This window comes from Idiotropiscis lumnitzeri, chromosome 13 (assembly GCF_059441095.1).
Source record: "Idiotropiscis lumnitzeri isolate Australia: NSW breed Sydney's pygmy pipehorse chromosome 13, RoL_Ilum_1.0, whole genome shotgun sequence".
NCBI classification, from domain to species: Eukaryota; Metazoa; Chordata; class Actinopteri; order Syngnathiformes; family Syngnathidae; genus Idiotropiscis; species Idiotropiscis lumnitzeri.
In genome coordinates this window covers 2,806,606-2,825,004 of record NC_142403.1, presented here as the reverse complement: position 1 = coordinate 2,825,004, position 18,399 = coordinate 2,806,606, and the positions used below count along the sequence as shown (strand labels likewise).

The 18,399-nt window shown below is 41.6% G+C and overlaps 1 protein-coding gene across 13 annotated transcripts in view; it reads left to right on the top strand.

Annotated features, from left to right (window-relative positions):
- lrrc7 (leucine rich repeat containing 7) overlaps positions 1-18,399 on the top strand; it is a 106,484-nt gene that overhangs the window by 77,187 nt on the left and 10,898 nt on the right. For 9 of the 13 annotated variants that reach the window (XM_088312702.1, XM_088312700.1, XM_088312707.1 and 6 more), the window contains 16 exons: positions 2,994-3,093; positions 3,459-3,583; positions 6,505-6,723; positions 6,805-6,927; positions 7,148-7,259; positions 8,088-8,301; positions 9,436-9,942; positions 10,752-10,976; positions 11,065-11,293; positions 12,057-12,407; positions 12,493-12,738; positions 13,452-13,664; positions 14,997-15,164; positions 16,242-16,361; positions 16,433-16,619; positions 17,773-18,041. In XM_088312702.1, coding sequence (XP_088168828.1) covers positions 2,994-3,093; positions 3,459-3,583; positions 6,505-6,723; positions 6,805-6,927; positions 7,148-7,259; positions 8,088-8,301; positions 9,436-9,942; positions 10,752-10,976; positions 11,065-11,293; positions 12,057-12,407; positions 12,493-12,738; positions 13,452-13,664; positions 14,997-15,164; positions 16,242-16,361; positions 16,433-16,619; positions 17,773-18,041 — 3,408 coding nt within the window. The remainder of the gene's footprint in view (positions 1-2,993; positions 3,094-3,458; positions 3,584-6,504; positions 6,724-6,804; positions 6,928-7,147; positions 7,260-8,087; positions 8,302-9,435; positions 9,943-10,751; positions 10,977-11,064; positions 11,294-12,056; positions 12,408-12,492; positions 12,739-13,451; positions 13,665-14,996; positions 15,165-16,241; positions 16,362-16,432; positions 16,620-17,772; positions 18,042-18,399) is intronic. The other 4 variants (XM_088312701.1, XM_088312699.1, XM_088312711.1 and 1 more) reach the window with 2 other exon arrangements.

The window sequence follows — 18,399 nt, the reverse complement described above, 5'->3', positions numbered from 1 at the left end:
GGCACGATTGGGGGGCGACGTTTCGCGCGGTTCGGACCGTACCAGAGCTCCGGCAGGCGTGCGTGGCAGTTAAGCCGAAGAGGAGCACCTTCACCGGGCACGGGCGGGGCAACATTTCGCTCCATGATGTGACCTGACATAGTGTCAGTGACTGTGTTCTGTTTATGCTATGAAACTTATGGAGGCAGCACCACAGGCACTGGTCTTAAGGGAATACACAAATTTCCCACACTCATAATTTACTCATGTGATTACTCAATTAATAGGCTCTCCTGGATTTAAAATTGATAATCTGGATTGCTGTAATATCATTTTCCCAAATTAACATGCAGCTTTGTTCATTATTAAAACTACAATTAACATTTTCAATAACTGCCAAGTCGGGCAAGTAATTTGGCCACTCGGGCAAGGCAAATTTTAGTGGCACTTGCCCGATGGGCAAGCAGTTTTTAAAGTTAACTTCGAACCCTGTACTATGTGTACGCCATCAGGGTGGGCCCGCTGATGTTTATTGATGACGCACGCGAGTAGCGAGAGCGCCGTGCTAGTGTTAGCGTCGGGAGGGATGTAAACAGCTGTGACGATCACTACCGTTAGTTCCCTCGGGAGAAAATAAGGCCGGCATTTAACGGACATGTACTTGATGTCGGGGGAAGAGTGCTTCTCAGCGATCGTGTTATCGCCGCACCAGTTCTCATGCACGTAAACACAGAAGCCCCCGCCCCTGCTCTTACCGGTGTCCCTCGTCCGATCCGCGCGATGTAGCGAGCGCCCAGCCAGCTGGATGCTAGCGTCGGGGACGTTGGCGTGCAGCCAGGATTCCGTGATGACGATCACACTGCTGTCTCGCACATAGCGGTTTCCCAGGATTTGTAATCCCAGATTGTCGATTTTATGGACCACGGATCTGGCGTTGGTGAGGTAGAGACTCTGCAGTGGTTGCCTGTGGGGCTGGCGTCGCAGCCGTAGCAAGACACCGGACCTGCAGCCCCGCTTCTGCTTCCTCTCTCTGCGCCGCCTCCCGGTCCCGATGACAAGCCACAGGGAGCCGTGCGGCCTCGCCAGTTCGTCAGGAATTTTGCGATCATAGCAAAATTCCTCTGTGATGGTTATTTCGAATCGATATCCAATGTCCACGATGTTCTGGCGGGTATATCGATGCTGTGCCTCAGTTGGTTCCAATAAGACCAAGCAAACACATATAAAAAGCAATAAGGAGCACTGGGAGGGAGAGCCGTTAGCCGCTGCGTCTATGCGCGCCGCCATCTTGGAAAACCAAGGTCTGTATTTGATACGTAGATAGAACGCACCGTATCATTGGGCGCAAACAGAACCGAGCAACCGAGCAGTCGCGCTGGCTGCTCAGTCGCGCTAGCGTGTTTTTAAAATGGCAGCGGGAGTTCGGTGCTACTTTATTTTAGCTTTTAACAACGTGCTGAAGTTGTCCTCATCCAAAAATGCACCAAGTCCTTGTCTTCTGTATCCAAGATAAACAGCTGGACACGTTCTCCACCAAACACAAGAGTCATTATCAGTCTGCCTCGCCGTCTCGTTGCCGCGCAGCCCCTCAGATGGGATGCCGACACAATGCCGGTGTGAGCAAGTCACTAATCAACAAACGATGTGCGGCCACGGTGTTACATCAAAACTAAAACTATCACCCCAAATCAACTGAATAGCATAAGAGTGTAGGCCCAGCAAAATTCCGCCTCCCAGCCTACCATACAATACCTTAGTTTACATGCATGCACACTAAGAAGATAGCATGTTTTTAAAAAGGCAACAGGAGCAAAACTGAGTTTGGTCGTATTTTATTGAACTATTTAACAATGTACTCACATTATTATTAATCAGTCATCATCCACGAATCCGTCAAAATCGTCTTCTGTATCAGAAATAAACAGCTGGGCAAGTTCTCCCACAAACACGCCAGGTTCCCTCTCGTCATTGTCAGATTTTCCGTGTCGCTGCTGCGTGCGGCTCCTCATGATGCCGGCTTTTGCGAAAGCCCAACAACAGAGCTAGCAGACACGTTTGCCCATATAGGGGCATTGGGGGCTGCTTTGCACTGGGGGCGTGCCTTTGCGTTGTCATTCACGCCCATCTCCCCTCTCACGTCCGCCTGCTGTCGTTAGCCACGCCCGCATTCTCTCTATATAAGCAGTGTGCAGGCAGTTAATGTTGGCAGTCAGCCCAGTGGTGTATTTGGTGCACTTGGTCCACATAACGTGCGCTCCGCCTCAAAAGGAGTTTCAGGACTTTAAAGTGCGCCTTAATGCTGCGAAAATACGGTAGCTGAAATTCCATTTGAGCAACCTTTTAACCTTTAACCCCTTTCAATGGAAGAATTGTGTGAAATCCTAAATCATCAAATGTGCCTTTGACTTCTGTTTGCAATACGAGAAACACGACGATACACGCAAACTTTTTTCCAAGTACTGGACTGTACAATATACGGACAAAAAAATATTGAGATGTCTGGCCTACATGCAAAATTGGGCCGAGACTGAAGTATGCGTTTTAATAATTGTTATGCTATTTCAGCATACATGTTAGAATGATACAGTATATGCAATAATAAAAATCGACGGCGAAAATGCAAATCCTCCTTCTGATAGAGGTGTCAAATGCAGGTCCAGAATGATAAACTCTGCCACAGGTTGTCCTTGCAAGTGCTTCTATTTTGTTTGGAAAAAAAATCTCATTTGTTTTCTTTTAAACAGTTGAATGCATATACTGTAATAATCTGACAATGCACTTAAGAGAGTGGTTAGGAAAAAAAGGTTAATTTCTTCATTTAGTTATTAAACCTTTATTTATCAGTCAATATGTACATTTTGAATCTGTATGTTTCAGTATATTCATAAACAGAAGCATTATGCACTTGGAAAGGAAATGCAGTGTGAATGCTGGCCATTAATGTGCACCTGAATTTTTCTTAATTTAGACATGACATTACTTGAAATCTGATATGAATATGTCTATCATTGCAGTCCAAGGCTCTGATCCCCTTACAGACAGAAGCCCACCCCGACACCAAACAGAAGGTTTTGACCAACTACATGTTTCCTCAACAACCTCGTCATGATGAGGGTACAAGCTGTGTGTGTGTGCGTGCGTATGTGTGTGTGTGCATGCATGTGCGTCTGAATGAAAATATGATCTCTGAGCCACGTGTCATGTGGGAACTTTCATTCCAATTTCATCCTAGGAGCAATGCAAATTGTAATTCATACAAATACGCTTTATTTCTGGGGTTGCTATTAAAAAGATGCATTAACGAATGATAATAAGGAAATGAGAACATGAAAATTATCATTTTCTCTTACCTCTCACCATAAATTGTGGCTTGATATAATATTTTTAACACAGCATATCTGCGTATTAAATTCCGTTGGGAGCTCATTGGCAATTTTACAATGTCATGTTTTACTTTGCGGTTGGTGCGCTGTGTACAGATTATCAATCGGACAGTGACAGCTTTAATCCTACTCTATGGGAGGAGCAGAGACAGCAGAGGATGACTGTGGCCTTTGATTTTGAGGACAAAAAAGAAGAGGAAGACAACTCCGGGAAGGTCAAGGTCCGCCCTGTCTGTCTGTCTGTTTGTATGTTTACGTACCTGTATGTCCATGTATATCGGTTGTGCATGATTAAAATCTGTTTAATGTATATAATTTAAATATTTAGTAGGAAAAGTAGACTATTAGGTGAGTTGACCACATTTTAATCATGTGCATCCAAAACGTAAGTACTTTTTTTCAGTGTGTGTACAGTCATGTGCAGGCAGTGAGCTTGTATGCGTTTTCCTTGATTCACCACCACAATGTATTTTAAATAAAACTTTGAATGCATGATGAGGCTGTACAAAAGTACTTGATTTACCACATTCGACTCAATTACCATTTTATATAGAAATATATATCTTTTTTTTATTCAAAAGTATTTGAACATTTTGAATAATTTTAAATACTGTATAAGCATAATTTTTCATAAGGAGTTCCCTGAAGCCTGGAGGTCATGGACATACCAACATTCTAAGATTTGTCCTGAAAGATGCTTTGACAGTCCTTCACTGCACCCCCTTTACTTGTTGCTTGTTTGTGGGTATTACTGTCTTGAGTTCATCTTCATACTTCAATAAACACCAACGAGCCTGTTTCAATCGCAGCCATATGCAGGTGCGCCAAAAGGGGGGAAGTTGGGGCCCATCAAAGATAGAGGTCCTAGAAAATGTTCTTTTCAATTTGTGTCTTTGCAGCATAAGTACCCAAAGGGAAATGTTCTTACGTGGCCTCAAATCCCTGACAGCGCCCCTGACAATCATTGACTACGGATGATTTTCATCTAAATATTATAAATTATACCTGAAAATGATTTAAGGTTTTACATAAAATTCCACTACTTTTAAAATAATAATGCTATAAGTTGTGAAGCTTCTCATAATAAAACTGCCAATCACATATTGATTGTTTTATTTGGAATCCAATTGTGGTGATGTGTCGAGGCAAAATCATCAAGACTTTGCCAAGATTTCAATATTTCTGGACATTACTATAAGCATGTAAAGTGTTTAACAAAACAAGCAAAACAAACCACTAAAACACTGCTTTCAGTTTGGGAATGCAATTACATACCTTATTCGTACCATTAATATTGGGGTCATTTGAAATTTTATGGCTAACTAGGAATCTATTTTACCATTAAAACGAATGTTGCTTCTATTACTGGTTTATTCATCATTAAATTATGACATCACATTAACATGAACATAATAAGAGCAGCTGTGTCATAAAAAACCTACGTTTGGTGATCTAATGTGTTATTTAAGCACTGTATGAATCTGTACATACTGTATCTAATGTGTGTGTATGCATGACTTCAGACATCAATACATATGTCTACGTATGTTTCATATGTACTGCAGTGGTCACCAATGTGGTGCCTGTAGACACCAGGTAGTCCTCAAGGACCAGATGAGTTGCCCTTTGGAATCTTCGAAAAATGAATTGAAATGTACCCGTTTCCAAATTTTTGTGCAAAATTGTAAACATGATCAGTGTCTTTACATAGATGAATACCGTTCATTCAAAGGTAATTTGAGCAAATTTTATTTCATTATGATTATTGTTATTTCAGAAGTGCGTATCAAACTGGTCGCCCTTTCGCATTAATCAGTACTCATTCAAATGCACTAAACTATATGTTTGTATTGCATATTCCCAATTTCAAAGACTTTTACAATGTAGATATTAATTTAAAATGGACTGAAATAAGTTTGTCTTTGGAACCTATCCATCCATTTTGACCCCATCCGGTGGGTCAGGTTTAGGAGAAAAGCCTAGACTTCCCTCTCCACGGCCACTCCTGCCAACTCTTCCCGGAGGGGGATTCGGGATGTTCCTACGACATCCCCAAGCTAACGGGGAGATATAGTCTCTCCAGTTTGTCCTGGGTTGACACCCGGGGCTCCCTGCTGGTGGGGCATGCCCGGAACACCTCACCAGGGAGGCGTCCAGGAGGCATCATAATCAGATGCCCCACCTCACCTGTCTCCTCTCCTCTTGGAGGAGCCCCAGCTGGACTCTGAGTCCCTCCTGGAAGACAGAGCTTCTCACCCTATCTCGAAGGGAGAGCCCGAATATCCCATGGAGAAAAGTCATTTCTGCCGCTCGTGTGCGGGATGTTGTTCTTTCCGTCGCAACCCACGGCTCATGACCATCGGTGAGGATAGGAATGTTGATAGATACAGAATCCACATTACAGTAAACGTTGCACCGATGCGCCTATCCAACTACCGCTTGAGCTTCCCCTCATTCGTGAACAAAACCCCAAAATAGTAGAACTACTCACCCCACCCTTTTCCAAGTGAGGTCCATTGTCTCAAATTGAAAGGTGCTCTTTTGATCCCAATCACTTCACACTCTGCTTCAAACCCCTCCAATGAGAGTTGGATCTACATTAGATTTTTTCAACATCCTTTTAACTCTATTATACTGCCAACCGCATACTGTTGTCAAGTTTAGACACTATCATGTATTTTCATTCATTATTTGCACCATGTTGTGTTAAATGTTGCCAGCCTGATCATCCTTGTAGGGGGATTCACCTCTTTGCGGCCCCTTCGTAATGTTTCTTATATTTGCTCAGATTTTTTTTCTAGTTTTTCTTCCTGTGGGGTTAAGATCAGGAGATATCGCTAGAATTTGTCCACTGTGGTCATGTGAGCCCCATTGAGATTATTTTGTGATTAAGGGCTTTATAAATGCGCATGACTTGCTTTGACTCACGAAAAGTCGTGATTTCATTCATACGATTACATTATATATTGAATACATTGGCTTTCAGTATTTGATACAACAATACTACTGTTATTTTCTCCTTTAAGTTTTCATTGACATACCATGCATATGATTTGCAATGCCATCAAAATGAACGATCAGAACAGCTCAAAGTTGATTTCACATTTAGCAATTTCAAAATTGTCCCCATCTTTTTCAACAGGTGGAGATAAACCTAAAACGCTATCCAACACCCTACCCCGAGGACCTGAAGAACATGGTCAAGTCAGTGCAAAGCCTCGTGGGTAAAAATGTTCACACTGGCCATGGGCACCAGCACCATCTTAGCACAGGCACTGCCACCTCAGCAGGAACCAACATGGAACTTACACACCATAGTAAAGAGCCATATGAACCACCATGGCCCCTGCCCCCTAAAGAGGTAGAAAACACACACTCGTACACACACTGCATCATGAAAACATGAACGAATGCATCGTTTGCTTTCATCTACGCTTACTAGGTAACTGACAGAGAGATGCAGGACTTCTCTCAGACTCAGCTAATGGATCAAGGATCGATGCACAACTCTGGCATTGACATCCCTAAGAGGAAGGACAAAGAGGACCTTACAGAGAGCTCAGAGGTTTGTACCTCAAGCATTTGCTCAAACGTTTGAATTGAATCAAATTTAATGGTGAGTTTTTAGACCACAAACCAAAACCAATAACCATATTGCCCACTTATATAATCCCACAAGGGTCTAAATCGTTTACAGTACATTTCTTTCTAACATTTCAGTTTATCTCCACACCGATTGTCTTTTGCATAATGTAACAGCATGACTAATGACTGACTTCCAACAGGACTCAATGGGCGGCTCACCCAATGACATCCGCATCTCGGACATGAGGCCCACCTTGGTGGAGCCACCGATGTACAAACCAAAGGTGGTTCTGCTCGGCAAGGAGAAGAAAGGTGAAGTTTTACATTGAAACACAAAGGCATACACAGGCTTAAACACATTCAATCGGGTCTATGATGAAGCGCTTGGGGCTTGCTTGTAATATGTCCATTAATTAGTACAGTAATAGTACCACACAGATTAATTTCTGATCTGAACACTGAGAGTGAGAGAATACTATAATGCTGCTACAAATGAGTACACTCTCAGATATGTCCAGTTTTATTTTGACTTTACTTTTCTTTTTTAAATGCCTCACTTTTATGCATAAGACCGCTGGTGTTGCATGGGTAAACAAATAGATACAATTATGTTACTCATTTTGGCTCATTTATTCATTTTCAAAGGGTGAAAATCCACTAGTAATTTACTCCCACCCAAAAAGGGTTGTAATGACCTATAAATGCCACATGATGATGGCAAAGCACTTTTTTTCTAATTGAAAAGACATTGGCCTGACAAAAACTGAAAAACTTGTGGAATGCGCTTGTCATTCCTCTCACATTTTGTAACCGTGCTGTGTACGTGTTGTTGTTCTGAATTTTATTAGACAGAAAAATGAGAAAGCACTCACTAGAGTTTAGTCTACTGAAGAAAAATGCAATATATATATATAGATAGATAGATAGATATAGGCGAAAAATTCCATACTCATCAGAAAAATAAATACAGATACCTAAAGTAAATCAACAATTGCTGTACTTCATTACATCCACTACTGTTTGTAAGCGAGTATTTTCAATGTAATTTCTTGTGATGTCTCTGTCTCTCTCTCTCTCTCTCTCTCTCTCTCTCTCCCTCTCTCTCTCCCTCTCTCTCCCTCTCGCTCCCCCTCTCTCTAGAGTCCACAGACGAGGAGGTGGATAAGCTCCACTGTCTAAACCACAGTGGCTCCTCGGCCACCTACTCTGATTACTCTCCCTCAGTCGGCTCCTCCGGCTCCTCCAACCCACCCGCTAACACCCACTCACACCCTCACTCTCACACACACCAACACAATCCTGCCCTACCGGCACCCAACAAGGACCAGGCTCCTCAAACACACTGGACCAACAGGTAGCCACAAATTTTACAATAAATGGCTCTTGTTCAGTCCTCACAGCCAACCAACCTCTTCTCATTCAACTTCAATCTCCTTCATCTATCCTCATCTATCTTCCATCTCTCCATCCCTGCGTGCCTCTCTGTAGTTCCCATTCTCTCCTTGCTCTGTCAAGGTCACACAAGCTCATTAGGATGCTGCAGACAGGTCACAATTCCCTCTCATCTCTTTCCTCCCCTGCCTTAAAGTTGACATATCCAAACATCAGTATACTGTAAGTGTATTCAGGTCATTACCGCGAAAGAGAAAAGTTGGAGTGGCTCCACAATTAGGTGAAGAAGAGTCAACTTTCACTGTAGCATCTAAACACACTGGTTTGAGGTTCAAGACAGTAAAATATTTAAAGTTATATCATAAAGGTAAATTGTTGGCGTAGTGTTTATACAGGACCATATGTTTAAAAACTATTGCAATGCTGCCTGAAAAGGCAGTAAATGGGCACATAATTCTAGCTAGGCCTTTATTGCACAAAATGTTTCATTTGGATGTATTCTCCGATCAGTATACAGAATGTGTTTCTTGTGGACAAGTCATAGGTGAAGTCCTAATTAGCCACTCCGTCCTCAAACTAAATTTGCTGGTGTTGGCTCCAGGAATGTAGTTGGATGCTGTCCAAAATATGTATGTAGGTAACTATATATTTCATATTACTTTTGGATGTACAAATATCCGTTCCACTTAACACTAAATGGGTCATAAGATAACAGTGACAGCGACAGGAGCGCTGGCATCACGGTTGTTCTGTTTGTTGCGAAAGTACACCCACAGCTGTTGTGACACAAATTATGCTGGGAAATACATACATTTTCAACATATTGTTGGACGAAATTTTTTGGAGATAGCCTCGTAAGGAAGGGCACAGTAATTACTGAAATAGGGCACAATCACTTAGCCAAACTAAAATTGAGAGAAACAAGATTATTTATCAGTTTCTAATTCTCTTTCAACATCATTATATCAAACTGATATCACACATAAATTACAATTCAAAACTTTGATTATTATTCTACTTTTCCCTTCAGCTATACGTAAATGAGGAGCAACAAAATACATATAGTTTATTTCAATGTTTTTTTGTCTTAATTTAGGCTGGCCCAGTCTTTTCCTAAGCCTATTGACTCCAAGCCCCTGCTGTCGCAAAGAGAAACGCCTCCATCAGGGACAATGCAGCAACGTGGCGATAGACATCCACTGAGCGAGCCTTTCGACTGGGCCGAGGCCCCCCACTATGACAACACTGGATTTGATGCTGAGGAGTCTCCCCTAGATCCTTCATCATCTAACACGAGCCAGGGTAACCCGCCACTGGGTTCCAAACCTCGTAGCCAGTCATCACATGGCCGCCGTCCTCTCTTAAGGCAAGAACGAATTGTTGGCGTCCCGTTAGAGCTGGACACACAGACGCTCCCCTTTCACAGCAACCAACGCTCCACACATGACAATGGACCCCAAGGTTCTGCACAAGCTTCCCAGAATCCTTGGCAGAATTGGACCCGCACTCCAAGCCCCTTAGAAGACAGGACAGCTTTTCCTTCCAAATTGGACCTGACACCAACCTCAAGCCCAAACCCAGACCGCAAGGTGGCAGACCAAAGGTAAGTGAAGCAGGAGATCATCAATTTTCCTCGTCAGTAGTTTGTCACCTACTGTTATTTGTCTTTTGCACATGGATTGTTGTTGAACTCAACCTAATGTTACGGAGCAAAAAACAAAAATGCCTCGAGACAAGCATTCACACCCCGTTGCTCTACAGATTCTAACTTAGTCAAAGAACAAACATGTTTTTCACTTTGTGCTCTTCTTGCTTTAATATGAACCAGTCCAAAAACGTACAATATTTCCCGCAAGAAGATCCAAGATCATGAGCAGAAAAGTGATGATATGAACGTGATGGCACATGCTAAACATCCAAACACTGCAGTATTCGTCACTGCTATGCCTCATAGTTTGTGGGCCGCATATTTGCATGATACAGTGTCTGGAGCTTTCAAGGACATATATTAAGGAGTTTTATTGTTATTAATTCTTTCTTTCTTTGGTATTTTGTCAGATTTGTCCATACTCACATAATTCACATTTTGAATTTTAGTCCCTCCATAAATCTTTATACTACCGCTTGCTATTCTTATCCCTTCAAATCCCATCTGAACTTGGGCAGGGGAAGGGATACACTCTGGACTGGTGACTGGTCAATCCCAGGGCACATTTAGACAAATAACCATTCACATTCATATTCACACCAATGTAGAATCTTTATTTAACCCTTCATGCGAGTTTTTATAATGCGGGAGGTCGTCGAGGTACCACATTGTTCTCTAGTCATTAAATATGGCAAGTCAGACCTTTGTTACTCTGACCATTGGATCTGCGGAGTCCTTACCTCTTTTTTCCTTAATGTCTCAAGGCGGGAGCAATCATCAGGGCCTCTTCCTGGTAGCTGGTCATACCACAATAATCAGGGGGAGCAAATCAGGAAGGACCAGCTTACTGTCACTGGGGGCAACAAGGTAACCGTGGTAATGAGTAAAACCTCTGACAGACTGTCTCCGATGATGAAAGAAACAAGGTCCAAGTTTAAGAAATCCCAGAGCATTGATGAGATCGACATTGGCTCCTATAAAGTATACAGGTATATGCTTATGTATTACTTGCATTCCTCCCATTGTTACAAGTCATACATGTGCGGCACTTTTTTATTACACATTCTTTATCTGCAGTATTCCCATGGACAGCTACAGCTCATCCATTGAGCAGCAGAGTAGTTTGGACCGCCAAGAGCTGCCAGGATCCATGGAGCAGACGAACATGGCTCGGTCCCAGTCTGCACCTATGTTAGATGAGGAACTTGGATTCCCAGCGCATGGCAACCAGAACCAGCAGGGGCACAACCAAAAACCTACAGTCCCACATAAAGCCTACCACTTTGACCACAACTATAATCCCCAGGTCAGCAACATGCATTTACTGCAGATGGCTGTTTAAAGTTTGTAACTCACTGAATACTTGCCAGTGTTTGCGCACATAGTGAATGTTGTTTTTTCTTCAGGCTTCGTTGAAGGTTACAATGATTTTTGCCATACATTCACAAGCAGTTTTCGTTTTCGCAAACACATTTTGAGCATGTTCAAAATTTGATGGCGACAAAAAAAAAAAAAAAAAAATGTTTTGTGACCATTAAAACTTATAACTGGTGAAAGACTTTGCCTACTTAACAATCCAAACACTCACAAGCCTTCAACACTCTGAGATGTGAAACTCATTTTTGTCATTGTAGCCATAGATTCCCACGGAAGGCCATTATGACTGTGAAACCATTTAATTTTTAATTACCTCCTATTGTTATTACATATACAGTACAAAACAAAATAATGAATACAGGAGTCAAGAATAATAATTTGTTCATTGTTACTCTAACAACAAAAGAAAATGTTTTTAATATCTGTTATTATTTATTACATATGACAATTTGAAATTTTTACAGATTTTGGCAAGCGTTTTGGAAGTTGACATGGTTGAGTTATTTTCACGGGTCAGATAAAATGAAGTAGCGGCCCAGATTTGCCCCCGGGCCTTGAGTATGACTCTAGTGCCTTAAGTGAAATTGTAACTACAATATAAGCTTTGTTATATTCTTGTACAATAACATTTAAGCGGTTAAAATTCTATGTAAATTAAATATTATTCACTGTCAACAATTGTAATCAATCAGGTGACCATGGACAGACGGGCCCCTCCCCCTTTCCCCAATACACCAGATTACGTCAACCACTCATCAAAAGCATTGGAATACATCAATCAACCTGTAAAGACATTACCTAAGGAGTTGGTGAGCCCTCGGTATCGTGCTTACCCACCACTGGAGATGTTCTCATTCCCCCAATCGCCAATCGGTCAGGATGGTTCCACCAGTCAACAGCAGCAACAAATCCCATCGCAGCGTTCCAGACCAGGGTTTTTGAGGAGAGCAGACTCGCTAGTAAGCTCTACCGAACTCGCTTTGTTCCGTAGAGTCCACGAGGCCCAGCAGGAGGCCCTGCAAGAAGCTCAGTACCGACAGCAAGTATGAAATGAGAATGGATTATTATGTTTACACAAAAACAACGTTATTTATAACTGAAACTAATGTATTCATTTCTCTTGTGCAGCATCAAGGCGACCCTCCTCTCTATAGTCGGGCACTGGCTTACTCCTCCCCGATGGACCATTCTTCCAACATGGTCGACAACCAGAGTCAAATGATGCACAACAAGCGGAATGGACGCTACGATGAAGATTATCCCAGCTACCAAGAACAGAAGAAACCCATGATTGGTTATCCAACCAAGAGCTTGACTCAACGTCGCCCCCTGTCTGCTAGAAGCTACAGCACTGAGACCTATGGAGCATCTCAGGTGTCTCACCTCAGTAAATAACATAAATGTTAGCGCCACAGCATATGTTGTTGTTTCATTGATATATATATATATATATATATATGTATATGTAAGTCACGCTCAGCTCCAGTTTTACACTAGTTAAGTGTGGTGTCCACCTAGCTCAAGTCTCTGGGCTAATGAAACTCATGTTCTGTTACGTCACCCGTCTATTCCCAATATTTGACCGAATACAGTCACCTAGTGGACAGTGAAGACGAGTATCATACTGAAAATTCCTTGTCAGGGATGTTTCGACATACAAGAGCAATATTTAAAGGGGAAGTAAAACCCCCATAATGCTTTGCTATAATATTTTCTGTGTGCCTTCACTAGTAAAAATATGTCATTCTGTTTAATATTGCATTTACGGAATATGAGTTAAGCAACAAAATCCACCAGTTTTTACCCATCCTAGAGGGCGGCCATTTTGTCATTTTTGTCGACTAAAAATGAAATCAGAGTAGCTCAGGGCACAAGTAACAACCAATCATGGCCACCTGTTTTCTGAAGCTGAGCCATTATTGGTACTTATTTGAGCCCTGAGCAACTGAGATGTGATTTTTTTGTCAAAAATAGCCACCCACTGAGACAGGTAGTTTTACTGCTTAACTCATGTTCCACAGATACAATATTAAACTGTATTAGCAGTTTTATAATATCAGTACAACTGACTGTTACTTGACCTTCAGGCACGTCCGGTGTCAGCTCGTCCCACCATGGCAGCACTCCTGGAGAAGATGCCTCCCGACTACACTCTGGCAACCTGCCCAGAGAAACCTTCTGATGACACCATCAAGGTCCGACCTGTGGTAGCGCAGAAGCCTGAAGACATCACCTCCAAAATGCCCGCCGATTGGAGGCAACAGCTGCTGAGGCACATCGAGGCCAAACGCCTGGATAGGGTACGTTGAAAGGATACGTGCATGAGAGGCCACACTCACACATACATGCTCTATATATAGCGTATGGAGGCCCTCCCTGTCTGTATCTATGTAAGTTTGTGTTGTAGAGTTGACCAGATAGGCATTAGGCTGCATGTGCGTGTCCACTCCACACTGTCACTTCTTGTCAGCCTATCACTACGGTGAGCAAATGCAGAAGGAACCATGTCGTGAAATGGCACAATTCAATATTTGTGAGAAAACACTTGTTATAGTTATTACAACAATAATAACCCATTTGTATTTCATGATTTTCAGTGTCATTATGTATAATATTATCTGTAATGCATTTGAAAAAATTTGAAGGGTACCCTTACTGTAAAGTGGTAGTCTTGAGTTTTAAATGTTGTCATGTCAATAATGAAAATAGTTGCTGTCGTACCATTTTCTGTAGGACACTCATAATCTTGTCCTGTGGACATATTTGTACCGTCTTTAATATTATTATATTTGGTTTGGCCTTAACCCCTGTAATGGGTTAGAAAGCTCCCCACTGTGTCTGTTTTAGCAGATTAAACTCAGTCATATATATATAATCAATCTTATATATGTTTTTCCTTGCATTAAAGACAGTAGGAAATTATATGATCTGAGTGTAACAAACACACCTCCAAAATAAATTGCTTTTTGTTTTGTTTTATATATGTATATATATATATATATATTTATATATATATATATATATATATATAATCATAATTATTAGCGATTAATCACATTCTTTACAAATATCGTTGGTGAAGCATGTAACAGATGTTTACTTGAATAATATCTTGGAATTAATGTAAATTCACCAAATCTCAGGTAGATTTTAAATGAAAGACTGTTCTAACAGATTTCTTTGATCCTGGAATCCGATCTAAACGGAGTCATCATTACAGGCATTTTTCAATTCTCAAAACTTATCCAACTAACAAATACTTAATTGGAGTCAATTGTAATTGGTCAGCAAGAGAATGGGAGATATTTCCAGTGAAGAACTTGATAGGAGGATGAGTATTCCATGCTAACAAATGTTTTGACCCACAAACAAATGTGCTTCTTGTTGGAATGAATTTGTCCACCAATTGTTGCTTGTATGACACAATATTCACTGTGTGTATGATCAAACCGCAAATCGCTAACATTTTTCTGTGCTTTCAGCAACTCTGCACTATTTTATCCATGTTATCGATGTGTGCGTGGAGTTCAGTGTGTCTTCCCAATGCTGCAGCCCCCCCCCACCTTGTGTTGGCTACGTCTCCCATCTCTCTCCATTCACCCATGTCATGTGATGTTGTCTTCTCCATTCAGAGTGGTGTCCTAAAGCACAATACGCTCACGCTGGGCATGCTCTGTCAGGGCGGGGGTCACGGCCAGGGGCGCAGCACCACTTTGAACTTTAACGTTTACAATAACACTAAGCATGAGCCCCCTGCTGGCCGCTGGCTGCCACTACCTCCTCCTCCTTCTGCTCTTTCTGTGAGTACCCAATGAGAACAGCGAGCCTGTGGCACTATATTGTATGGTTATATGTTAAATCTGAAAGAATTGCTGCATTAAGGAATGACTGATGCTGCATAAAATTGTTTAGACAACATTTAAATCATCACATTTGAATACACTTTTACTACTATAAGAATGAAGTTGAGAGGTAGACATACAAGCAAGCACACTAAAAGCACTGGCATGTTTTTCTATGTCATAGTCAGCTATGTTTGTAAATTGTGGATCTGTATTTCATTCAGTCTATGTGGAGTCTTGACTCAATGTTGTAAAAGAGTTTACACTTTAGATGCTGTATCACATCCCACTTTTGTGAGTGACTCGCTTACGGGACAAGACAAAAGTCGCAACATTATGACTAATACAACAACATTAAAACCTAAACTTTGAGTTAAATATATTTTGGATTTGTCATTATTATATTTTAGTTCCTAACGAACTGCAAAATTATTCATACAATTTAATTATTTAAGAAAAAAATTAAATTTGCAAATTAAAATCCTATGGAAGTGTTTGACATTAAAATTTTGACTAAATTTGTATTTTTTATTGCAGGATTTTGAAGGTTTAATGTCCGTTAAGATCAGCTGTATGAATAATATTAATAATGATGAACATGATTTCATCTGCAGCACAACTGTATGCAATATTTAGTCATCTCAAGTCAACATCAACAAATGAAATTTAATTCAACTCAAAGTTTTGGCTGGGAAATGGATAATTGACATCAAATTCTCACAAAAACTTTGTAGTTGTTAATAAGCCGATGATGATTCTAAATCAAAGATACATGCGTGAAGCACACGCACAGGTGAAAATGTGACTGCAGGTTTATCATTAATAATGACCAATAACTTACATACAGTATATGGAGAAACTTTCCAGCGTGAGTGTAAACTTCCCCTCTCAATTGAGCCAGGCGGAAACAAAGAGCACTTCCATGTTGAGACATTGGCAAAATCAAGAGGATGCTGTTATGTCCATGTTTAGGTACATTGTTGTCATTATTAAAACCTTGCCAAATGTTATTCTGTCCCCTTTCCTGTCTTCTAGAGCCCCTCCCAGCAGGCCGCCATGCTGGATAACGACCAAGAGGGTGTGTCAGGAAGCAATCAATGGGCGCCCTACTCACTTGGCAGGAGAGACGTCCCACCTGACAACCTCATGAAAAAGGTCAGAGCTGGCATAAATGTATGGAAGGAAGTAAAAATAAACACATTTAGTTCTCCTTCCTATTTGCACAGGGAGGGCACGCTCACAACTCCATGATCGTCACTACTTCATCCTCTTCCTCGGCCGCAACACCTCATCGTATGGGTGGCCAACAGGGTTATGATGGTGGAATGATGAATAAGGGGATCCAGTATCAGCCAGGAATGCCTTTATCAGTTGTTACATCCGGGGGGCACTATCAAGGAAACGTGCCTCAAGGTAAATGGAAAATGTATTTCTTGGGGGATTTAACAATTGGGTCATTTTACGTCCAGTCACACACGCATTACCGGTGACTCCTCTTCCATTTGCCTAATGCTTATTCTATTAGTGCCTTATTATGTCAAATGAAACATTCCAAAGTTTGAGTCTCCTACCTCAAACGGTTTTCGAGTTCTTGTCGGTCAAACCTTGATTGCCACGCCCACTTTTCCGGATACAGGAATCGCTCACAAAATTTTGGACCACATTTTGAGGCCCTCAGCTTTTGTTTTAAGGCAGGCACAAACCTATGAATTGCTATATAGGTGTATTCTGACCCTTTATATCACAATCTGCACTTAAAGATGGCATTAACAGGACATTTTGAGCCAATAAAAACTTCTATCTAACTCCTTCACTATGAACCAGGGGTGTCACTCAGTTTCATGGACGGGTTGGCTTGGCATCCAGGAAATATACAATTTAAAATAAATGCAATACTGAGTAAATCCTTAAAGTCACCATTGTAATGAAAGTGTTATTTCAGTCTGTTTTTTAATAATATACACAAACACAGAAAGTATCCGTCCATCCATCCATTATCTGTACCGCTTCTCCTCACTAGAGTCGCGGGGGCGCTGGAGCCTATCCCAGCTCTCTTTGGGCAGTCGGCAGGGGACACCCTTAACTGGTTGTCAGTCAATCAAATAGACAATCAACCATCCAGGCTCACACTCATACCAAGGGACAATTTAGCGCCTTCAATCAACCTATCATGCACGTCTTTTCGAAATGTGGGAGGAAACCCGAGTACCCAGAGAAAAACCCACACAGGCACGGAAGAACATGCAACGGAAGGCCGTAGCCGGAGCCTATACCTTAAGGCAGTAGATGAGGGCCTCCAAATATGGTCCAAAATTTTGTGTGTAATTCCTGGATCCCAAAAGTGGGCGTGGCGCTCAAACTTTAACGACACATAACTCAGAAACCATTTGAGCCAGATTCTTTCGTTTGACAACATAAGGTACTAAAGCAATAAACTTCAGGCAAATTGAAAAGGTGTCACTGGGGCGGTTTTGGGGATTTGTGTGAATTGATATGGAATGACCCTATTAACATTTCCTGGGAAAGTTGAATTGTAGTGCAATGCTGCTTTGTTTTTCCCATTTAGCGCTTAACACTCCTGGCCAGGTCTACTCAAGTGCTGGCCTGCCCATGGCCCTGTCTTCATCCGGGAACCAACCCCAATACAACCTGCATACATCCCACACCTCACATCAGCCTTCACACTCTCCCAACAACCCCCAGTACCACAGCAACCAGGGAATGGTCCATAACAACCAGGTTGTTGTGACGACCCACACCAACACGCGTCCTCAGAGTGCCCGCTGTCTTCTCCAAACTAAAGGCCAGAAGAGCACTGATGGTTTCCAGGAACAGGTATATTTCCCTTTTCTACTCATCTGTCTGTGTAAAGCAGCCTCATCTGCTGCAGTTTAAAAGGTCAATTGTGAAGGTCAGTGGACGAGAATGTTGTTATTATTGTTATTGGATTTGAAAGAATGTTTGCCATGTCTTTGTTGTTGAGGTCTATTTGGAAATGCATTTATTCTACAGAAACATAGCTCTAAAAGCTTTTTTTTTCTCAAACAGTTTACATAAGCATTAGGCATGGGTTGGTTTATCGGTTTGATAAGACTAAAATTATACATCAGCTTTATATGGCACTTTTCTGGACAACTGGACACTCAAAACATTCACGATTCAGGTTGTCACGCATTCATACTCTGGTGGCAGT